Source organism: Astyanax mexicanus, unplaced genomic scaffold (genome assembly GCF_023375975.1).
Source record: "Astyanax mexicanus isolate ESR-SI-001 unplaced genomic scaffold, AstMex3_surface scaffold_31, whole genome shotgun sequence".
Lineage (NCBI taxonomy): Eukaryota > Metazoa > Chordata > Actinopteri > Characiformes > Acestrorhamphidae > Astyanax > Astyanax mexicanus.
The window spans coordinates 126662-152204 of record NW_026040041.1 but is presented as its reverse complement, the minus strand read 5'-3'; the positions used below and the strand labels follow the sequence as shown (position 1 = coordinate 152204).

The 25543-nt window shown below is 35.9% G+C and overlaps 2 protein-coding genes and 1 long non-coding RNA gene across 3 annotated transcripts in view; 2 read left to right on the top strand and 1 right to left on the bottom strand.

The window, feature by feature from the left end:
* Positions 1 to 644, top strand: LOC125788976 (uncharacterized). The gene is made up of 3 exons (XR_007429927.1): positions 1 to 128; positions 332 to 450; positions 551 to 644. It is a non-coding gene; the product is annotated as an uncharacterized LOC125788976 (long non-coding RNA).
* A 1529-nt stretch (positions 645 to 2173) lies between these two features.
* On the top strand, positions 2174 to 10092 carry LOC103031178 (uncharacterized). Its single transcript, XM_049472913.1, has 6 exons — positions 2174 to 2267; positions 5775 to 5911; positions 7028 to 7152; positions 7260 to 7405; positions 8712 to 8814; positions 9933 to 10092. Exons 2-6 carry the CDS (start codon positions 5794 to 5796, stop codon positions 10074 to 10076), a joined length of 636 nt encoding a protein of 211 aa, XP_049328870.1. The 5' UTR covers positions 2174 to 2267; positions 5775 to 5793; the 3' UTR covers positions 10077 to 10092.
* A 13914-nt stretch (positions 10093 to 24006) lies between these two features.
* Positions 24007 to 25543, bottom strand: part of LOC125788828 (uncharacterized) — a 28867-nt gene continuing 27330 nt past the window's right edge. The window contains exon 6 of the mRNA XM_049472702.1: positions 24007 to 25198. Coding sequence (XP_049328659.1) covers positions 24073 to 25198 — 1126 coding nt within the window. The 3' untranslated portion in view covers positions 24007 to 24072. The remainder of the gene's footprint in view (positions 25199 to 25543) is intronic.

Sequence of the window (25543 nt, the reverse complement as noted above, 5' to 3'; positions counted from 1 at the left end):
GAGGCACATGGAATGACCGTACTGTATGATGCTTTAAATCAAGGCATTGAAGAACTGGCTAAAGTTAAAGCGAGATTTCCAGACTGCAGACGTCGCATTCTGTGTTTGACTGATGGTCAAGATACTGAGTATGTTTTTTTTTTCTTATTGATAGAAATGCCACAGTTTGTTACATGCTTACACGTATTTCTGTTTTTTATGAGCCATAAGACATTCTGAAATAAATACAATAAAAATAAAACAACATAAGATGTACTAGTCTATATGAAGCAATTTAAGTTATTTGCTAAGCTAAATTGAGGTTGTTATATTATTTATATATATACTACAGATCAGTATCCAAGCCAGTTGATGTGGTGGAAAAACTGATGGAATCGAACATCGTGGTTGATGCTGTGATTGTTGGTGAGGTAGGAAACACAGTGCTGCATGGAATCAGCAACGTCACAGGTAAGATTTTACCGCTTATATTCTACCATGACTTTGTTATACAGTATGTTTATTTGTTAAATATGAAATAGTTTAATGGAATAGTTCTTATTATTTTAAGGAGGATGCTGTTTTAAACCTGAAACGATTAAAGAGGCTTTGCAGCTGTTTGAGATGGAAACAGTTTTGTCGATGGAGCTGAGAAAAGAGAAACCTAAGATAGATATATCTTCCATTACAACTGAGGTAATAATGGTTATATATTAAATGATACATGCTGTTAATATTGGCTTAATTTACAAAAGACATTTTTTACAGAAAAAAGTGAAAGCAGTTCTTACAGTTGCAAGTAAAAGTATGTGGGATTATGTTTGTGTTTCTGCATAAATCTGCATAAATGTTAATATTCACAGTGAGAGTAAATAAAAGTATGTGAATCTTTGGATTTAATAACTGGTTGATCCTCCTTTAGCAGCAAAAACCTCAACCAATGGTTTCCTGTAGCTGCAGATCAGACCTGCAGAACGGTCAGGAGGAGTTCTGGATCATTCCTCTTCACTAAACTGTTTCAGTTCAGCTATAATATTATGGGATATCTGGTGTGAATCTCTCTCTTGAGGTCATGATGCTGCAGCATCTCAGTTGGGTTCAGGAGGTCAGGACTCTCCAGAAGGAGTATTTATTTATTTTCTTCTGTTGAAGTCGTTCGGCTGTTGATTTATTTCTATGTTTTGGGTCGTTGTTCTGTTGCATCATCCATCCTCTGTTGAGCTTCAGTTGGAGGACAGATGGTCTTAAGTTTTCCTGCTAAATGTCTTGATAAAATTGGGAATTCATTTTTCCGTTGATGACGGCAAAATCCGTCCAGAACCTGAAGCAGCAAAGCAAAGCAGCACCAAACCATGATGCTCCCTCCACCATGTTTCACAGTTGATGAGGTTTTGATGATGGGTTGCTGTGCCTTTATTCTCCACACAAAGTGTTGTGTGTGTTTTCCTTCCAAACAACTCAATTTTGGTTTCATTTCAGTATATTTATCTAGTACTGCTGTGGAACATCCAGGTGCTCTTTTTTATACTTCAAACCTGCAGCAATGTCTTCAGCCGACACTCTAGGATTCTTCCTCACCTCATTGATTCACCTCATTCTGCATGTGCTGTGCTCTTACAGTCACCTTTACAGGACTTTACCACGTCTAGAGAGAGCAGCAACAGTGCTGAACTTTCTCCATTTGTAGAGCGTCTGTCTTACCGTGGACACGTGAACATCAAGACTTTTAGAGATACTTTTAGAGTAACCCTTTGCAGCTTCATGCAAATCAACAGTTCTTGAACGTAGGTCTTCTGAGTGTTTGATCTTTTGTGTGAGGCATGATTCACATCAAGCAATGCTTCTTAAGAACAGCTAACTCAAAACTGCTGTGTGTTTTTATAGAGCAGGACAGCTTTAACCAACACATCCAATCACATCTCATCACATCCTGCCTCCAATTAGCTCTTAGAAAAGATTATTATCAGTTTAGGGGTTCACACACTTTTTCCCTCACTGTGAATATTAACATGCTGTGTTCAATAATAAAACCTTGCAAACATATAATTTATAGTGTGGTTTTAGTTTAAGTAGACTGTGTTTGTCTATTGTTGTGACTTAGATTAAGATCAGAAAATATTTAATCAGCAATTTATGCAGAAATACAAGTATAATCCCAAAGGGTTCAGTTACATTTATTGTTTATTACAGGAAGACCTTAGGAACATTTTTCAGACCCGTCCCTACGACAAGAAACCAGAGACAAAACTTCCCCCTCAGCTAAACAGCAAAGTGACCGTGACTCAGAAGTAAGTGTTTATTTCCTGCAGTTAATAGAAATGTATTTTTTATTGACCAATGAACTCATGGACCCATTTAAGAATTAAGAAATACTCAGTTTATCCCAAGGTCAGTGTAACGTCTAACGTTTCAGGCTAAATTTGTACATTGAAAATTGTGTATAAAACTACTTTATTTTATTTTCTCTATTTACATTGGTGAATAAGAAATGTTTTTTTTAATCTTTAGTTTTCAATACTGCCTTTCACTATCATTATTGAAAAAAAATCATATTTTATCAGTTTTTGAAATAGGCTAAATGCAAAAATATAAATATTTTTCAATGTAAAAACTTTTCTTTTTTTCATTTTGTTTTAATGTAGTGCAATGTACAAGACATACTTTTTCATCCATTTTTCCAATTGTTTATTTTTTCATCTCTGCCCCTTACCATTAGAATTTCAGGAAAATTAAAAATTAATCTTTTCTTTTTTTTTTTTCCATTTTTGCATTTTGCAAGTTGGATTATACCATCAGATTTGTGTTATAAGACACATTTTGAAAAATCTAAAACTCAAGAAAATATTAAACTTTTTATTTTTCATGAAATTTTGTTTGTGAAAGGCTGAAATGAAAAAAGTAGATAATTGAAAAATTGTATAAAAACTGAATGGAAAATAATATGATTAAGTTTCCAAATTTAGCTTGATATGGTCAGAAATTTAAACTGCTAAATGTTACACTGACAAGAATGCAACTTTTGTTACACGATGGAAAAATATGAGAATTGAGAGAAGATTCTTTTTTTCCTTTCTGAAATTCTAGTTGTAATGTGCAGACATATGAAGAAAATCTAGAAAATGAGAAAATGTATGAAAACCCATTTATTTTATACTACACCAAATGGTAAGAGTTAAATAATGAAGATGTTTTACCCTTAATTTTCTATTTTCTAATTTACCCTTAAATATATATATACAGGGTCATCTCAAAAAATTAGAATATCATTAAAAAGTTACTTTATTTCAGTAATTCAGTTGAAAATGTGAAACTCATATATTAAATAGATGTATTAAACACAGAGGGATCTATTATAAACATTTATTTCTTTTATTGTTGATTATTATTGATGATTATGAAGCTTGCAGCCAATGAAAACTGAATATTATATAAGACTAATCGATACTTTTGGTGCAGTGTGGGCAGTGTGCCAAGTCCTGCTGGAAAATGAAATCCACATCTCCATAAACGTTGTTATCAGTTATCAGCTGCACTGACTTTAGACTTGATAATAAAACACAGTGGATCAACACCAGCAGATGACAGACATGACTCTCCAAACCATCACTGATTGGTGGAAACTTCACACTAGACCTCGAGCAGTTTGGACTGTGTGTCTAAAATGTACTGATGATCAGTGATGGTTTGGAGAGTCATGTCTGTCATCTGCTGGTGTTGATCCACTGTGTTTTATTATCAAGTCTAAAGTCAAAATCTTACAGCACTTCATATCTTACAGCTTCCCTCTGATGAAAACCACTTTTATGGAGATGTGGATTTCATTTTCCAGCAGGACTTGGCACATTGCCTACAATGCCAAAAGTACCAATTGGTCTTATATAATATTCTAATTTTCTGACACACTGATTTTTGGGTTTTCATTTTGTATGGCGTCCCCTTACTACTAGTGCCAGACTACGCCACCCCTTGGTTTAACACTGGAGCAAAGGGGAGCTCCGAAAGGAAAATTGATACACAATTTTAGCAAAAATACATAAACCTTTATTTGTTCTGAGGATTACAGTAAAAACAGAAACACTGTCAGTTGTTCCTTTCAAAAGCTTGTAAATTAAGAAAGTTGGGAAACCAACTAGGGATGCAATTACACACGTGATTAATTTCTTATTAAAAACAAGTATCAGCACAGCAACCACACACCATATTACACTGCACAAATACCATTAGTGAACAAACAAAATATATCCCACTCCAATTCGTCCCACGTCTTTTACAAAAAAAAGAAATAAAGAATAAAGTATAAAGAAATAACATAAAAAAATATGACAGACTTCTAGCAAGCAGGCTGCCCTAATCAAGCATTACTTTTAATAAAAAGGGCCCAAAGTACCTTAAGAAATTAGTCAAAATGCTAACGTTAAAAATAGCTCAAGCAGCAGCATTAGGGGAAGTTTAACAATAAAAAAACATAAAAAATAAAAGTAGAGAAAAACAGCCAGCAACCCAGTCGCTGGACCGATCTGCTCTTTACCAAGTGTCCAACATCAAGGGAAGACTGAGTTTGTTTGTGTTGACTCCCAGCTACACAAATAGTGGCCTTCTTCATACGTGCTTCACCATATAGACACACACTGCTGTAAAAAGGGTATTCCAATCAACTCAAACCACAACTACTCAGGAAACTAGGCCCCACGCTCCAAGCAGTCACACACCCAGCTTAGGCTCACCTTAGGCTCAGCTCTGAGGACCCAGGGTGGCCTTAAATATGCCTGACTTACCAAATCAGCTGACTTCATAATTGCCTGACCCCTCCCATACAACCAGATCTTCTAAACAGAAAGAAAAAACCCACACCAGGGCTACAATTGGCTGTAAACCATAATCATCAACAATACAATAAATAAACGTTTAAAATAGATCACTTTGTGTTTACTACATCTATATAATATAATATAATAGTTTCACATTTTAATCTGAATTACTGAAATAAAAAGTCACATTTCATTGATCTTCCCTCTATATAATGAAACAAACAGTTGTGGTTGGACGTTTTACATACACTTGCCATGGAAATCAATGTGTTGGTAATACTTGGCTTTAGATCATTTCTTTGAACTCACTGAATATCAAGAAGTGGCTCAAACCGGCACATCAGCTGAGAAACTAGTTAAAATGGTACTGATGGTCAGAAACATCCCAAGAACCACTGAGACATAAACCTACCATGAACTGGAAGCTGTCGGGACTCCAGTATCATCCGTATTACTGTTTTTACGATTGAGAGTTTTACATCACATCATGGACTGAGATGCTGCCGCCTCCAAAACCCACACTTTCAACCTCCATTGTTGAGGCTGTTCTGCTGCCAGTGGAGTATCGAAAAAGAAGGAGTAGGACCACAAGAGTTCTTCAGCAGAACCTCAAGTCATTCGCTAGAAAGTTAAACTTGGGTACAAAATGTATGATGTCCCTCATTCAGTAAGAACAGTACAAAAGATATCCATGAAAACTTGAAATGTCAATGACACTTCATGTCTGTGAGAAGTAAATGGATTTTTTTACACAGATTTTTACACAGATCCTAATAGTAGATCACAAGCAGCAAATCATGAAAGTGAGAAAAACTTATTAGACTCGATTATTTATTTATTAAAAAAAGATCCATTATTACATATCTGTGAACTAACCTGTTTCTGAAGGGTTAACACATTTTAAGCACTATTACACACATCATTTAATGTTTAAAATCAGTTTTAGTGTTTGGATATATAAAATATTTCACATTTCTTTAAACACAGTGTCCTGAAAAAGAAGATCATGGAGTCTAAGTCGGGACGTTTTATGGAGAAAGACAAGCGTATTTTAGAGGAGCTGAAGAGTCTGCACTGTGACCCTCATCCATACTGCACGGTTCTACCTTCAGAATCTGATTTCAGTGAGTAATCACCTATTAATTACAGTAATTACCTGCAGAGTACTAAGTGGTCACTTTTCTCCTTTTAATTCAGTTAGTTTTAATTAGTTTTTAGAGTGGGTTTGCTAGTTTTTATCAGTTTTCAGTTTTTTATTAGTGCTTAGTTTTAGTTCGTTTTTATTAATTCTAGTTTTAGTTTTTTTTAATACTTTGTGTTATTTGTAATATGCAGGATTTAAAAAGGTGCTTTGTAATAAAACTCAGCAAAAGGAACCATATTCATAATTTTTACACCGTTAACAATTTTTTTTACTGGTGCCTCATTTATTTAGAATTTTTGCCTATAAAAACAACTACAATATGCATACATTACGTGAAAATTAATTGTCACAGTCTTGTTCTGTTTTGTGTCTCTCTGGTCTGTCTCTGTTTTTCCTGCCCTCATGTTTGTTTATTTACCCTCCTCTGCACCTGCCCTGTGTTTACCCTGTGTCTCCACCCTTGTCTTCAGTGTGCTTACCTGTTTGTTTGTAGCTCCGCCCCCTTGTTAACCAGTCCCAAGTGTTTCCTGTTTGTAGAAATAGTTTTATTTTTTGCTGTGTTCCTTGTCCGTACTTCGTTGAGTATAAAAATATATTTTAATATACTGTACTAAAACTTTTAGCGTGCCACAAATTTACTTTATATTGTATAAATGTAGTAATTTAATTTACTTTCTAAAAAGTTATATGATACATTGTACTTTAAGTGAACTACTGTAACAGCTGTTTTTAACACACTTTGCTAAAAATGTACAAAAGTATATTTGGAAATAAGTATTTTAGAAGTAAAATATTGAATTACATTAAACTAAAAGTGTACTAATAGTAGTCTATTTATTTAAAATACACTATATTGTACTTTCTAAAGTATGATCAAACTTCACATTTGATGAAAGCATAATATTAATGTACTTTTAATATATTTTAAGTAAGTACATAAATCTGTTTATAGTATATTTACAGCATACTTAGACATTTCTCAATATGTTTTTACAATTAAGTATATAATTTTTTACCAGACTGCACAAACTGCATTTACATAATTTGCATAAATGTATGTAATGTACAGGTTCTGCTGTTATGATATTGCTTTTAGGTTTCTGGAAGATTCTGCTGAAAGGTCCTCCTGAAACACCGTATGAGAACGGAGTTTTTGAGCTGTATTGTGAGTTTGGTGCAGAATACCCTGTGAAGCCACCAGTAATGAAATTCCTCACACCCGTATCCTTATGATGCAGTGTTTTACTGCAAAACCAGAAAACATACTTACATAAAACATTTAGATGTTGAAATTCTTGTTCTTGTGTAAATCCTTAATTGAACTGAAGATTTATCACTGCAACGTGAACAGTGTGGGAAGAATCTGCCACAACATATTTGATCGTAATTACTCCGCCCAGATCACCATGCGGGAGATTCTGGATGCTGTTTACGGACTCCTGATCGCTCCTGAGCCAGAAGATCCTTTAGACAGGTAAATATCTAATGCAGGGGTGTCCAAACTTTTCCTGTTGGGGGCCAGAAGGAGAAATATATGTGCAGTCATGGACCACAGATTCTGTAATAAAATAAATAATGAAATATACCACTTTAAATAATACATTTTCCTGATTACAATCATTTACAATTATACATATTTCACAGTGTTGTGTAAACTAAGATTTTTCAAATTGATGTTTTGTTTCATAATATCTCTTAATATTATTATACTCCTTCAACTGATTTCTGATAAATTAAGCATTAATCACACTTTCCTCTGAATGTCATGGACAGGACTCAGACACCCGCTGATGCAGATAAAACTTTATTAAATAAAGGTGCAAACAAAGGGATAGTCAGACAAAAATATATCAACAGGAGCGAACAACAGCAGAAGGAATACAACATACCAGAGTAGAAAACAGTTCAGAGGTCAAACACAGGCAGGCAATATCAGAGGGCAGGCAAAAATCAGAGTCGGTGAACAAAGCAAGGTCAAAAAACAAGAGATACAAAAATAGGCAAAAGAAACGCGTTGTATGAGGAAAAATACCATCAATACTCGGCGGAGCACAGGTGCAAAATGAGTCCCTTTTATAGGCCATATAGGTTTTACTAAAAGACTACAGTAACTGGATTGAGAGATATGTGCATAAAGGTGAAGGTAGCTAGTTAATCAGCTTTGTTTACTGTATTGAAAACTTGTGTATAAGCTACTTAACTAGTTACTAACTAACTTTGTGACTGTGGAAACATACTGTTCTGAATCTGCAGTTATGTTCAGTTTTTACTAACTCTTAAAAGAGAGCTCTGGTGTGATACGGGGCATAATTTTTCCATGATAAATCACTTTTTACACCTCAAAGTAGCTCCACACCTCCTTACTAGAATCCGGAGAGCCCTGACATTTAAAACCAGGCATTAATAACTTAAAAAATGCAGAAGAAGCTCATTAAAAACACTGTTTACATCCTATAACACTACTAGCTTCAGCTCTGAGTGCCGCCATCACTGTACTGATAATGACAGTCATATATATATATATATACATATATATATATACATAGACTCCACATACTGTAGCATGTGGAGTCTATGTATATATGTCCCCCACAGCCTTATTTTGGTAGACGATGGAGACGTGGGTGAATAAAGTTTATTGGTTCGTCTTATCAACTTTAGGGTAAATGTATTTAAAAATCTAGAGAGTTCAAAAGATTTCACAAACTTTCAAACCCCACTGTATGGAACAATGGACATGTTGAGTAGAGAATAATGTATTTTTTGTTATTTTTGTAAAGTGTCCTGGCAGAGGAGTGCATGTCCAATAACAAGAAGTACAAGGAAGAAGCTCGGAAAAACACAAAAAGCAATGCCAGTATATCAATGCAGGCAGCAGAGCAGGTAATACATCACACAGATCACCACCATCACCTCACACCAGAACACTCTCGCATCTCTTTATCTCGATTTCAGAGCATTTTAATGCACCATTATACATATAGCAATGGCGTCAGTGGTTTTGGACAGCTAAGCCAATCATATTACACACAGATATTGTGGATTCCTGTAGAGCTGGATTTAATTTGAGAAATGTATTAGAAGAGACAGTTTTGCTGTTTTTTAGAATTTCAAAGGAGAATTAAAGTAAAAAATCAGAGCAAACCTGCAGCTTACGTTATTTTAAATGGCAGCTGATGTAACATTAAATAACCTGTCAATATTGCTCGTTCACCAAGTTTTTACTGATATTATGTGTTAGTTTATAGTTTTAAGCCAGATGTAACGGATAGACACACCCCTTCAAAAAGTTCCACTTTTGTCTTGTCAGTCTAAAGTAAATGTGAGACGGGACTGATAGATGATCAATAACTTTGTTCTTTCTCATCTGTTGTTGAGTTTCTTCAGATGGGGGTTTAATAATAATAATGTGCTGCTTTTTGTTGAGATCTTTTATCTGCTTCATGTTGTCAGACAGATTCTATTATAAAAGTGATTTATTGATTCTACAGGTCTGGAATCAGTAATCAGGTCTGGTTGTGGTTAATAGTGAAATTAAACTCACATTTACAAAAAGTGATTAATCACAGTTAATTTATGGGGGAAGCACTTTTTCACACAGGGCTAGATTGGTTTGGAGAGTTTTTTTCCTTTAATAAATAAAATTATAATTTAAAAAGTGATTTGTATATTTACTCAGGTTATCTTTGTCTGATATTAAAGTTTGTTTTATAATCTTAAAAATGCAAAAACAAAAGAAATCTGTAGGGGGCAAAAACCTCTGTACATATATGTATATATTTATTTGTTGCTGTATGTATTGTTCCCATCACATCACATCACATACAAGACATTGCTAGAGATTGTGAATAATGTGTTGAGGTGCCGCATGAATACATACTGTATAAAACAGAAGCTTATATCTTCCAGTATGACAGCAGGTCAGCTGGAGTATTAATGCTCACCCTGAGATCTGGACTCTGCAGTACTAAAAATGTTGATTTTTTGTTTGCTTGTTTAAGAAATACGCTCCTGAACAGTCGAAAACTGTCGCACCTCCTCATCTGATTTGCCCACTGACAAAGAAACTGTTTGTAGATCCAGTTAAAACGAACGATGAATATACATACGAACGCCAAGCCATCGAGGAGCATATCAAGAAGTAAGTTCATTTATATATTTTAAATAAATATACTATATTATTAGCATGAATATATGTATTCTTATAAACAAGCATTAAAAACTGGTGATTTACTGTTATATACACTCACTGACAAAAACAAATAACAGACCCCGGATCACTGCAAAACTCAGCATGCAGTTTGATAATGATTACAGGTGTCTTCTGATTAGAAACTGGGGGGACTATTTTAGCGTTATCTACAGATGAGTCATTAATTGTGCACTGTGCAGCTTGATTTAGGGCGTGTCAGTGTGTCTTTGCTATCATAACGATGGGAAAAGTACACCTTGAGCATTTCAAAACACAACGCAGAAAGCATGTACTAATTCTCTGAATAAATCATGGGTGGTTAATTTTGGGCGTAACTTGAAATAATAAACCAATCAGAGTGCCTCTTGCTCATCATTCTCTTTAAGAGTAGATCAGGTGAGCTCTGACTTTGGCGGATTGCTATTTTAATGGTGCAGCTACCTGGACGTGTTCAACAAACTCTTCTCAGCAGAGGAAACTGAGCTGCTGGTTGACGCTGTGAAGGAGCTCCAGCAGCTCATTTACGGGAACAGCAATGTTATTTTATTTACTATTCTGTTTATTGTTGATGTAAAAGTTGGGTCGACACTCTGGGTGGTCCAGCGAACTAAGGGGCAGCCACTATGATCAGGAGATCGCTGGTTTGAATCCCTGTCATGCTGCTTGCTATCAGCTGCTGGAGACCTGAGAAATCAGAGGTCAGCTCATAGTATTCATCCCCCATGCATGAAAAATCATATTTATTAAAGCAAAGCACTCTTGTTTCTGGATCTGGGTCTCTTTTAAAGAGTGATGGCATAGACTAGTCACAGCCCAAAATTTCCAGCCCAACCCGCCTCTCATTATGAGCCTGACTTAAAGCCCCACTAGGTAGGATTTCCTTGATTTTTGATCTTTTTAAAGAAGTAAAATTACAGCTTGAAACTCACTGCAGCGCTGCATTGAGGTGTAATAGGAGGAATAGCGGTGCTCTCGTGTCTGTGCCGGAGCTCCTCTGAGCTCAAACCAGACTCTGTAAGTTTTCCGAGGCGGCCGCAACGAACGCTCGCGAGAACTGCGACCTGCTTTCCGACCTTTAGTTCTAACAGTTCTACAAGGACTACTGGTCCATTCTTTACAAACTAACATACAAACACTCTGGCAGAAGCTGGAAAGAGACCGAATATGTCTGTGATAGCCAGAAAACGAGAAAGAGAAACTAATCCGCCTGAAACATTTATTACACTCTACAACTGTAGGGGGAGCCCACGAGCACAAAATCTCAATCCTACCTAGTGGAGCTTTAAAGCCAGCTTGTTTTAGGGGGCTTTTTAAAATGAGCGGAATCTGTTCAGAATGATGTTAATTAACATTGCAACACTAAAGAAGCATAGACCTATTTTTAAATAAAAATGTTTATTAAGAACAGATCTCTAAAATATCTAAACATAAGCAATGTGAACAACGATCCACATGCCTAAACAACAGTAGTAGTCTAAGTGCAAAAACACAAAAAATAGTAATAAGGCTATGCACTCCTAAACTTGCACTGCACTCAAGTGCAACTTTTTGAATTGAAACACAGTTTGATTTGTTAGGTAAACAGCATTAAAAAACACGTACAGCGCAATTTATTTCTTCTTCGGGAAACCTCGGGTCGGGTTGGGTTCAGGCAGAGAATCTAAACTCTAAGGGAATTCTCCTGAGACCCAATGGAGACTAAAACACTATGAGATCAGCTGACGTATGGCTTTGCTTTAGTATTAGTTTAGAGAGAGAAGAGTACATCTATACATTTTCCCAACAGCTCTCTCTCTCTGGGTGGGTACAGTACAGTAGATGGCGCTCTCTCTTTCCCCTCATCACTCCTAGGGTGATGTGGATCAGCACAAGGCTGCGTCTGTGAGCTGATGTATCAGAACCGAGTCTCTGCGCTTTCCTCCGAGCGTTAGCACTGTGATGCTACTCGGTAATGCTACAGCATCAGCAGCAGCTCAAAAAGAGGCGGAGTCTGACTTCACATGTATCAGAGGAGGCGTGTGCTGGTCTTCACCCTCCTGGTGTTGGAGCATCACTAGTGATAGGGGGAATACAGCTGGAAAAATAACACAGCATAGAAGGAACAAGCTACTGGGAGTTAAGGCGTTTACTAACAGTTTAGCATCGCTGTCACTTAAACATAAACGTTTAATATGTTACAACTATATATTTCTTACTTTTTGTCAGTGAGTGTATATATTAAAGAGACCAGTGTGAATTTCTTTGGATTTGCCTATCTAATGAAGTTTGGCTAAATATTTTTGCTCAGTTGTGTAATATTATAATATAAAGAGATTCAGTATATAGTATATACTGTTATATTTAGTAACTTTTTATAAATGTAATGTCCATGCTTTTAGTTATGACAGATCTCTGGTGAAAGGTGTTTGTTTATGTGTGAAAACATGTTTCTTTATTTTTGAAAAATGTGATTATCACTGAAGATAATTTTATTTAAATTTCAGTAAAGGAAAGGTAGATCCACTTACAGGAAAAGAGCTGAAAATGGGAGAATGGAGAGACAACAAGAATGTTAGAAAGGCTGCAAATCAATTTCGGCGATCCCAGATTAAAGAAACTGCTGTCTGATGTCCATCTTCAGTGCATATGTAACCCAGTTCTAAATATGGCTCTGGTCACTGGAAGAGAAAAAATATTATCATCAGAGTCTAGGAATCACCACCAGTCAATTAGATCATGTCCTGGGTTCGTAAGTGTAAGAAATGACCGAAGAAAAAAAATATATATACATATAAATATAGTTTACTTTATTTTTGCGGCCAAAGGAGAAAGAAATGATTAATTTGCACAATAAGCACACACCACAACAGTTGCAGAAAACATTCTTATTATTCAGAAATGTGTGACTTTATGCTTCTGTAAAATGTCATGTGTATTGTATTCAACTCAAACATTTACAGGAATCACAATTATGCATATGAATGGCTATTCATCAAAATAAAATAAAATAAAAAAAATAGCTGCAGCTTAAGTCTCGTTTGGTTTGAAATGGACCCCTTTGAATTGGAGTTTGTGGAACAGTCTTACTGTAGAACTGTAGAATATGTAGCGTCTCTTTTCTCTTTACTGATGCAGGGCAATACCACTCCAGTGGTGCTTTGGGTAGTGTTCACTGTGTCTCTCTCTCCTCGCTCTCTCTCTCATTCAGCTGCAGCTCTCCTCGCTCTCTCTCTCTCGCGCGCTCTTTCTCTCACACGACACCCTCGCAAATATGAAAAATAATATAATTCAGACACACCGAGTGGGCTTTTCAGAATGGAACAGCAAAGTTATATTCACAAAAGCTGTGAGTTTACGAGCAGCCAAACTACTGTCCTCCCTCCAAACTGAAATACTGCACAATAAGTCTGACCTATAGAGGGCGCATCAGCTCACTTATGGCAATTTCAAACAGTAAGAGGAAAAGTGTCTGAAAAATACATTAAATGTCCTGAACATTTCACATTAAAATAAAATAAGATAAAAAAATAATTTTATAAATTATTATAAAAGTGATAATCCATCCCATAATAACTCCAGTATTCTCTATACACAGTTCCTGCAGACTGTGCGGTCAGGGTTTAGGAGTGTATCAGACGCCCTTTATCCAGAGCCACTTACAAAAGTGCTTCATTGTTTTACTTCAGAATATTTAGAGACTGAAATGAAGAGATGATGTTTAGACTCCTAGGAGATTTTTTATTTTAGGAACCCTTTAAAAGAGTCTTCAGTGAGTGTTTGAAGATGGGTGAGTGACTCTGGAAGCTGTTCTGAAAGAGCAGAGAACGCTCTTTTACATGAAGTGAACGAGAATGGAGCACAGCTTGAAGTTTCCAGCTTGTTAGAAAACCTTGTTAGTGTGTTATTTTTTGTCTGTTTTGCATGACTAAAGACTTTTATTAACTGAATTTGTGAACTGGATTTAAATATTGGTCAATACAAAGAGCATCAACTGCTACCAAACAGCCAGTCTGATTATAATCTGATATCACTCCTTTAATATACAGACTGTAATATGATATATAATATAACGCTCTGTGTGTGTGTATTATTGCTTAAATAAAAAATAAAAAAACAGACAGTGTTTTTGGTGTGCGTAAGCTTATTTTATTTATTTATTTATTTTTATTTTTTTCAGAATAGCAAAGCATTATCAGCGTGTGGAACTTCATTTAGACTTAAATATCACAAAGTATCAATTTAAAAAAATAACCTGCAAACTACCATCTCTTATGTAATCTCTAATGTACCATCTCTTACCCCCAGCTGGGTGGTCAGTGGTGTTGTGACTGGAGTCTACATCAGCTGGGGGGTCAGTGGTGGTGAGAGTGGTGTTATTACTTTGCGGGTCTTCAGCAGAATCTGTAGTAGTGTGATTATATTCAGTATTAACTGTAGATACTGTTTATTATAAACAGTTAGTGACTTACTGTACAGGCTGCACAGGTATACTGCCCTCTGCAGGCGGTGGAATATCATTTACAGAAGCCTGAGATAGAAGTAGATAAAAAATAATAATAATATTCAGAATAATAAACTCAATTTCATTAAATTATACCCAGTTACATGATCTAAAACAATCAAAAACAGAATAATATTTTCTCTTTATTTAATTACATTCAGATTACTCTCAGATTAATGTCAGACTATTAGATTACTTGCAGACAGATGACATTTACCATTATCAAAAAAAAAGATAAGCATTTCTTTTAATGTACACACACACACTTTTCAGTCCAGTAACAGCAATCTTTAGCTCCGTTCATGCGCACCTACACAGATAGATACAGCTCTGAAAAAATGAAGAGACCACTTCAAAGTTTTCTAAAAAAAAACAGCATCTCTTCATGTATTTCAGCCATTCCATTCTAGTGTCAGATTTATTCCAACCCAAGTCCACCTCACTCTACCTAATGTGCTTCTGATTAGGTGATCACCTAATCTTATTACAGTTTTTCCCAAATGTTTAAACGCATTTCTATAAAACTTGGCTCAGTTTCTCAGAACTCTAAACACAAACTGAAATTTATTAACTCCTTTGTTAAAACTCTACAAATCTCCAGCAAAATTGATTCCTTCCACCAAAACAACACACACAGCTATTTATTCATACTCATCTCTTACAGAGCATCAAATAAACACTGACACGATCAATTCAGAGCACTATTATCAGAAGTATTTGGTTCTGTTTTTGACTTCATGAAGCCGCTGTACAAATTCAAATGCATACAAGTCCATGGAAATATATTGTCTTTCTGTTGTTTTTATTTATTTGGTGTGGTGTAGGACCCCCCATTTACAGTACTACTACAAATATAAGCTATATGTACTGTATGTAAAATGTTGCAAAACTGTAATTTTCACCTATTTTCAGAATGAGAAACATGATAAGGAAAATTCTCATACAAAGAGGACACAAAAATGTATTTATTGCAAAATGCAAAGAAACAGATCACTGTTCATCAGACCCCTGATCTCGGTCAGGCCAGAGGACTCATCTACATCAGCTGCAATATTCTCCCGCCAAACAGCGGAGGAAAAACGCCTTGCATGGCGAATCCATCTTTGGTAATCATCTGCGTGGATTTTATCACATGCCTCCCCCATTACATGAAGTAGAGCCACACGCTCGTGGGGTCTGCGTTTGTACACTTTCCACCTCCATGCAGAAAAGAATTCCTCTATTGGATTGAGAGATGGGGAATATGGTGGAAGGTGCAGCACAACAAACTGTGGATTTAGAGAACCAATCACTGACCAGAGCTGCCCAGTGGAAACTTACATTATCCCAGATGACAACATAGGAGGGCTGTATCAGTCACGTGAGGCCTCTTTTATACTCTGATAAATGATTGAAACGTTCTTCTAATTAAGTTTATATAGCTGCTACTTGTGTGAGACTATTTGGTAATTAGAGTTTTGTATTTGGAGGTCAGTGATTCTTAGGTGGACAAGGTGTTCTAAATGATGAAATTTGTGTTTAGTGATTTGTAAAGCTGTGATTTAGAATGATATTTGAGTGAGAACATGTGGAATTGTGTTTAGAGTTTAGCAGTTTGGAGTCACAATGTGAAACATGAGCTTCATGTTTTTGGATTTGTGTGCAAAGTTCCACATTTTGTGTATAAATACAATGTGGAAAAACTGTAAAACGCTTCCAGATGTGATCTACCCAGATGTGTGAATCACTACCTTGTAGAAACGGAGTGTGTTTACAGCAGAGACGCGGTGAAAGCGCACTGCAGTTTGGGATATAATTACATATAATCACTTTCTCAGTGGAAAGTATTTGTTCCTGCAGTAGAGAAGCATCACTATAGTGTTTGGTGAGGTTGGAGCGAGTCAGACTCTATCCAGCACGTACTCTACATGATTTATAGATCAGAAGGAGGGAGGAGTTGTGAGCGGACGCTGTAACTGCAGGCAGGTCAGCAGAGTGAAAAACCAAAGCAGGCGTGTTTACTATGGAGGACCAAAAATGACATAAATATAAATAAAAAATACACATATAAATGAAGAAAGAAATTAAGATATAAATAAATTAATACACATATAAATAATTGTATTGGTAAATAAATAAATGAATAAATATGTGGAAATAAATGTAGAAATGTTAAAATACAGTAATGTATAAATACATAAATGTTGAAATAAATAAATAAATGCACATATAAAGGAATAAATATATAAATAAGAAATTTATTTATGCATGTATTCATTTATTTACATATTTATTTATTTCTACATTTAAATGTGCATTTATTTATTTAAACTTGTGTAATTTTTGGTCCTCCATAGTTTACTTATTTACAGAACAGTTTGAGAATCTGCTGGTAATGAGCTGATTTTCAGTGTTTGTGACTCAGATTAGGGGAAGTTTGCAGTCGTGTTGCAGTAGTTCTTGTGGCTGTGGAACAGTGTGTAATGGGAAGGTTTAAATTAAATAACATCCACTGTTTTGAACGCTGTTTACCACTAAACGGAAGTTTCCTAGGAACAGCGACGTCACTTCCTGCGCTCATGAATATTCATCTGAAACGGTCTGTTCTTCTGCATGCACTGTGGTGCAGTGTGTTTTCAGAGTAAATGAATCTGGTGAATTTAATTTTGTGTTTATTCGGTTTAATGACGTGTAAAAAAGCACCATTAGCAGCACCAGGTAACTCAGGTAACCAGCAAAAGGTTCTGGGACCTACCAGACCACTCTGTTTTTAAATGAATAAATGTGGCTTTGCAGGGATGCTAGCAGAAACACATTTCTGATATTTAACATAATATTTTTCCCTCTCCTCACTGTCCCACTACTACTTTCAAATTAAAAGAAAAACCCTAAAAAACAGCTGCTTTTAAATAAACAATGCTTTTAATAGGGTACTCTACCTGAATTGTCTTTTTCTGGTCTAGATCTGTATTTGCCCTGACTTATAGACACTTATAGACACAAACTTCACTCATTACATTCAGATTTACTGAATACCTACCCACTCTCAGGTTAGAAAAATACCCTGTTAAAGGATTCCTGTTTTTAACATATTCCATCGACTAGAATACATATTTATACAGAATATATATATTTAGAAGACAGCTGAATCATCTTTTTTACTTCATGCATGCGTCCGCACTGTTACAGTAAGCTGAGCGACAGGATGGACAAATTTAGCTAAAATCTGCATGTGATGGAAACATGGTGGATCTAGAGCTGCAGTCGTTTTGAAGTGTTCATGCTGTTCTTCTTCTCTTTCAAATACATTTCTAAAATGATCTAGATTACTGTGATATTTCAGTGCAACAGGGTGTTCAGATTAAGCTTCACCTCTTTAAATTAGACTAGAAAAGACTGGAAAACCATAAACTAGACAAGCGTAATAAACCCAAAGTGTTGGAGGTCATGAAGTTAATTTTGTGATTTATTTTTTCAATATATTTTGACAGCTGTGATTTTCAACAGTATTTTCTTTTACAATTACAATTAGGATTCTGAGTAATGTCTCCTATCAAACATGAAACCTGTTCATGAAATGCAAGAGTAAAAATCCTCAAGATTTGGGAGAAATACAGGTAACATCAGGCTGAAAATCTGAAAGAATGGTGGCCTGTTAATGTTCCAAAGTAACCTAAAATTAGGCTCTATTAACACTATCGTTGCACGCGCAGGTAATAGTGCTTATTACTCATCAATTATGTTCCATTTGTATTTTGCGTATACGTGATGTACTGTAAAGACTCTGTAGTAGAGAAGCACTGCCAATAAAATGATCATCACCCAGCATCCTGAATCAAATCCTCACAGCAATGTTCTGAAGATGTGTAGAATACAGTCTCCTTTCTATAGTAGAGACTTTCAGAATAGCAAAGCATTATCAGCGTGTGGAACTTCATTTAGACTTAAATATCACAAAGTATCAATTTAAAAAAATAACCTGCAAACTACCATCTCTTATGTAATCTCTAATGTACCATCTCTTACCCCCAGCTGGGTGGTCAGTGGTGTTGTGACTGGAGTCTACATCAGCTGGGGGGTCAGTGGTGGTGAGAGTGGTGTTATTACTTTGCGGGTCTTCAGCAGAATCTGTAGTAGTGTGATTATATTCAGTATTAACTGTAGATACTGTTTATTATAAACAGTTAGTGACTTACCGTACAGACTGCACAGGTGTACTGCCCTCTACAGGCGGTGGAATATCATTTACAGAAGCCTGAGATAGAAGTAGATAAAAAATAATAATAATATTCAGAATAATAAACTCAATTTCATTAAATTATACCCAGTTACATGATCTAAAACAATCAAAAACAGAATAATATTTTCTCTTTATTTAATTACATTCAGATTACTCTCAGATTAATGTCAGACTATTAGATTACTTGCAGACAGATGACATTTACCATTATCAAAAAAAAAGATAAGCATTTCTTTTAATGTACACACACACACTTTTCAGTCCAGTAACAGCAATCTTTAGCTCCGTTCATGCGCACCTACACAGATAGATACAGCTCTGAAAAAATGAAGAGACCACTTCAAAGTTTTCTAAAAAAAAACAGCATCTCTTCATGTATTTCAGCCATTCCATTCTAGTGTCAGATTTATTCCAACCCAAGTCCACCTCACTCTACCTAATGTGCTTCTGATTAGGTGATCACCTAAAACTAATCTTATTACAGTTTTTCCCAAATGTTTAAACGCATTTCTAGAAGCTCGGCTCAGTTTCTCAGAACTCTAAACACAAACTGAAAATTATTAACTCCTTTGCTGAAACTCTACAAATCTCCAGCAAAACTGATTCCTTCCACCAAAACAACACACACAGCTATTTATTCATACTCATCTCTTACAGAGCATCAAATAAACACTGACAAGATAAATTCAGAGCACTATTATCAGAAGTATTTGGTTGTGTTTTTGACTTCATGAGGCCGCTGTACAAATTCAAATGCATACAAGTCCATGGAAATATGTTGTCTTTCTGTTGTTTTTATTTATTTACAGTACTACTACAAATATAAGCTATATGTACTGTATGTAAAATGTTGCAAAACTGTAATTTTCACCTATTTTCAGAATGAGAAACATGATAAGGAAAATTCACATACAAAGAGGACACAAAAATGTATTTATTGCAAAATGCAAAGAAACAGATCACTGTTCATCAGACCCCTGATCTCGGTCAGGCCAGAGGACTCATCTACATCAGCTGCAATATTCTCCCTCGCCAAACAGCGGGAAAAACGCCTTGCATGGTGAATCCATCTTTGGCAATCATCTGCGTGGATGTCATCACATGCCTCCCCCATTACATGAAGTAGAGCCACACGCTCGTGGGGTCTGCGTTTGTACACTTTCCACCTCCATGCAGAAAAGAATCACTCTATTGGATTGAGAAATGGGGAATATGGTGGAAGGTGCAGCACAACAAACTGTTGATTTAGAGAACCAATCATTGACCAGAGCTGCCCAGTGGAAACTTACATTATCCCAGATCACAACGTAGTATGGCTGTATCAGTCACTTCAGGCCTCTTTTATACTCTGATAAATGATTGAAACGTTCTGCTAAGTTTATATAGCTGCAACTTGTGTGAGAATTCTTGGTAAATAAGGTTTTGTATTAGAAGGTCAGTGATTCTCAGGTGACCAAGCTGTACTAAATGATGCAGTTTGTGTTTAGTGATTTGTAAAGCTGTGATTTAGAATGATATTTGAGTGAGAACATGTGGAATTGTGTTTAGAGTTTAGCAGTTTGGAGTCACAATGTGAAACATGAGCTTCATGTTTTTGGATTTGTGTGCAAAGTTCCACATTTTGTGTATAAATACAATGTGGAAAAACTGTAAAACGCTTCCAGATGTGATCTACCCAGATGTGTGAATCACTACCTTGTAGAAACGGAGTGTGTTTACAGCAGAGACGCGGTGAAAGCGCACTGCAGTTTGGGATATAATTACATATAATCACTTTCTCAGTGGAAAGTATTTGTTCCTGCAGTAGAGAAGCATCACTATAGTGTTTGGTGAGGTTGGAGCGAGTCAGACTCTATCCAGCACGTACTCTACATGATTTATAGATCAGAAGGAGGGAGGAGTTGTGAGCGGACGCTGTAACTGCAGGCAGGTCAGCAGAGTGAAAAACCAAAGCAGGCGTGTTTACTATGGAGGACCAAAAATGACATAAATATAAATAAAAAATACACATATAAATGAAGAAAGAAATTAAGATATAAATAAATTAATACACATATAAATAATTGTATTGGTAAATAAATAAATGAATAAATATGTGGAAATAAATGTAGAAATGTTAAAATACAGTAATGTATAAATACATAAATGTTGAAATAAATAAATAAATGCACATATAAAGGAATAAATATATAAATAAGAAATTTATTTATGCATGTATTCATTTATTTACATATTTATTTATTTCTACATTTAAATGTGCATTTATTTATTTAAACTTGTGTAATTTTTGGTCCTCCATAGTTTACTTATTTACAGAACAGTTTGAGAATCTGCTGGTAATGAGCTGATTTTCAGTGTTTGTGACTCAGATTAGGGGAAGTTTGCAGTCGTGTTGCAGTAGTTCTTGTGGCTGTGGAACAGTGTGTAATGGGAAGGTTTAAATTAAATAACATCCACTGTTTTGAACGCTGTTTACCACTAAACGGAAGTTTCCTAGGAACAGCGACGTCACTTCCTGCGCTCATGAATATTCATCTGAAACGGTCTGTTCTTCTGCATGCACTGTGGTGCAGTGTGTTTTCAGAGTAAATGAATCTGGTGAATTTAATTTTGTGTTTATTCGGTTTAATGACGTGTAAAAAAGCACCATTAGCAGCACCAGGTAACTCAGGTAACCAGCAAAAGGTTCTGGGACCTACCAGACCACTCTGTTTTTAAATGAATAAATGTGGCTTTGCAGGGAAGCTAGCAGAAACACATTTCTGATATTTAATATAATATTTTTCCCTCTCCTTACTCTGGCCCACTAATACTTTCAAATTAAAAGAAAAGTACTGAAAACAGCTGCTTTTAAATAAACAATGCTTTTAATAGGGTAATGTACCTGGATTGTCTTTTTCTGGTCTAGATCTGTATTTGCCCTGACTTATAGACACTTATAGACACAAACTTCATCCATTACATTCAGATTTACTGAATACCTACCCACTCTCAGGTTAGAAAAATACCCTGTTAAAGGATTCCTGTTTTTAACATATTCCATCGACTAGAATACATATTTATACAGAATATATATATTTAGAATCACGTTTTATTCGCTATACTTTCTACTTCCCTTCATGCATGCGTCCACACCGCGGTAGATCTAGAGCTGCAGTCGTTTTGAAGTGTTCATGCTGTTCTTCTTCTCTTTCAAATACATTTCTAAAATGATCTTGATTGCTGTGATATTTTAGTGCAACAGGGTGTTCAGATTAAGCTTCACCTCTTTAAATTAGACTAGAAAAGACTGGACAAATGAACTTCCATTTTGTGATTTTTTTTTTCAGTTTATTTTGACAGCTGTCTTTTTCAGCAGTATTTTCTTTTACAATTACAATTAGGATTCTGAGTAACATCAGGCTGAAAATCTGAAAGAATGGTGGCCTGTTAATGTCCCTTAAAGTGATATCACTTTAAAACTCCTTTAATTTACAGACTGTAATATGATATATAATATAAATCAAATGAAATTTATTTGTATAGCGCTTTTTACAACAGGTGTTGGCACAAAGCAGCTTTACAGAAACATGATTACAGGAGTCAGGTAAAAACATTACACATAGAAAATGCAGAACCCCCAGTGAGCGCGGAGGCAAGGAAAAACTCCCTCAGAGCTGCAGGAGGAGGAAGAAACCTTGGGAGGACCAAGACTCACATTTAAGGGGGGACCATCCTACCACTGGTCAAACGGCTTTTAAATTAAAATTTAAAAAGTCTTTCATACATCCATATAGGTTTTATGTACTCAGGAGTGTAATAGCGCCACTAATGGCTTGGATGTAATCTGTAGTGGAGAGTAAGATGGATGATGAGCAGCTGATCTGTGGTGGTGGTGGAGAAGAGCTGACTTCAGAAACTTCCATCAGTCTGGCCGGACAGGAGACGCGAGAGCCTGAGGGTCCAACATCGGTATCGGGTCAGACAGGTGGGCAGTCAATAACTCGGAGGAAGGCAGAGAGATGGAATTAGTTTTTGACTGGATTTATGTACAACTGAGAATATTAAAACATTATCAGAGTGTGGCAAATGACTCCGGCAGAACTGAATAAAACAGCCTAACTGAAGGGAGAGAGCCAGAAGGTAACATAGACATGGAGGCTCCCTGAAACACTGGCATCCACCCACTCCACCCTCCACAAACCTGAGTGATAAAACAACAGCACCCCTACCTAAAAGACCAGGCTTGCCCTCAAAGTGTAGCCAGTTATCTATAAAGTCCACATGATTTTCTGCACACCACTTGGACATCCAGCGGTTCAGCGAAGAAAGCCTGCTGTAAGCTTCATCACCACGCCTCATTGGGATGGGGCCAGAGCAGATTACCTCCTCGGACAGCGTCTGGGCCTGTTTAATCACCTCTTTAATATTAGCCTTAGTTACTTCAGACTGCCGCAGACGGATATCATTGGCCCCTACATGAATTACTACCCTCGAATATCTCCTATTCCCTAACCTGAGGTTGCCACTAATGTCCGGTGCTCTGGCTCCCGGTAAATAAGTAACTGTTGCCGCTGGTGCCCCTAAAGGAGTAGCTAATTTCACGTGTCGGACGATAGAGTCTCCTATCACCAGAGTACCTTTAACAGGCTCCTCAGTTGGTGCTTCACTGAGCGGGGCAAACCTGTTTGACACGTGAACTGGGGGAGCGTGGTGTTTAGGTGGGCTGGCTGTGGCCTTTGCGGTAGCATTAGCCTTAGCCTTTCGACTATGCCGCCGAGACGTTACCCATTCGCCCCGCTGTGAGGGCTCTAAGGCCGGAGTCAAGGGGGTACTAACTCTCCCTGAGACACCCGGGGCTGCTAACAGTGAATCCTGCTGTCTATCCCTTATTAAACCCCGGATGTGCAGCTCTAACTTATTCACCTTATCCACCAAGGAGCTAACTATCTCACACTTAGTACAAATACCACTATTGTTACCAGTATCGGTGGATAAGGGATCTAAGCTATACATGCCACACTCTAAACAGGTGTAAACCTGAGCAGAAGCCATGGAGAAAAAAAAGCACTCACCTTTTTGACGTGCGTAAGTGTTTTTTTTTTTTTTTTTTTTTTTTTTGACGTGCGTAAGTGTTTTTTTTTTTTTTTTTTTTTTTTTACGTGCGTAAGTGTTTTTTTTTTTTTTTTTTTTTTTGACGTGCGTAAGTGTTTTTTTTTTTTATTGTTTTTTTTTCAGACTAGTAAAGCATTATCAGTGTGTGAATTTAAATTAGAACTGAATATCAGGAAGTTCATAAAAGCGAATTGGAAAGTAATTTTTATTACTGAAAAGCTGTTGAAAAAGGTTGTGCAAGTCGTGAATGAAGAGCTGAAGAGCCTCTCTATGTATATCATCTACTAAGTTTATATAAAGATTATTATATGACTTTTCTAGGTTCACAGACCACCAGTCCAGAAATTCCTGACGTTTTTCATTAGCTACCTTTTCACTTAACTCTGACCATATATTTTTAAACTCTTCTAAAGTCTGTGGATAATGTTCTCCCTGTTCTAGATTTTTATTATCCACCTCTTTACTGAACCCCAACCATATACCTTTAAACTCTTCAAAATTCTCTTGAGAACATTCTCCCTGTTCTAGATCTCCCCTAAAAAATCTGGAGGATCTGATATCATCTGTAAGAATTGTGTTCCTGGCTTCCTCTAGTTCTGGGTTATTGTTATTTTCAGGCTGTGTAGAAGCAGTACTTGAGGAATTTTGAGAAGGAAGTTTTTCACGAAGGAAGTTTGGTATAAAAGGTTTCTTAAAAACAACAACCACTTTAATCCTATACTGATTCAACTTAAGTGATAAATGAGTTAACTTAATTATACAGGGGTGACTCCTTTCCTTTCCCATACATGGACTGTTCACTGTGTAGATCCACAGCTCACTGCCCCGATATTCATTATCATTATTATCATTAATAATATTATCCTTTATTAATTTATCTATTTCTTTAATTATAAAATCCTCACTATGAGATCGACCGACTGGATAAAACACATCAGAGGATTTATCAATAATAACATCTTTCTTTTTAAAAAAATAAAATGCAAACTGCTTTTCCTCATTTGATGGATCCTGTTCTTTTATGTGATTCTTAATTTGATCTTTTATGGAATTGTCTATGGAACTGTCGGGGAGCAAAGGAATTATATTGTTTAGCTCAGGCAGCTTTTTGATTCTTTTTAGGATCTGTTTAAAATATTGATCTATATTTAACAGATTACAGTACTCTAAGATATATTCTTCTCTTTTTCTTTTTGAGGAATGTTTCTGGTCAATACATATAAACTCTTCTATTTTCCAGTCCTTAAACTTCACCTTCACCAGCTGAGTCTCCTCTACCCTCCTGCAAATCAATATGGGATTTCATTAATCCACAGTTTAAAGAGGAATAAACCTCAACAAGCATTTACTGTATAATATATATATATATATATATATATATATATATATATATATATATATATATATATATATATATATATAAATACAGTTAACTTCTACACACACTCCTGCTGCATTATGAGTAACAAGTTCATGATCATTTATTTAATAGTTATCACGCTATCTCATCAGCTGGGTCACTCTTATGACACCTTTTCCTGAAAATCATAAAAAGATTACAATAAGAAACATATTCAAACATATATTAAAACACAGAAGAATAGAAAATATATAAGACTATAAAACC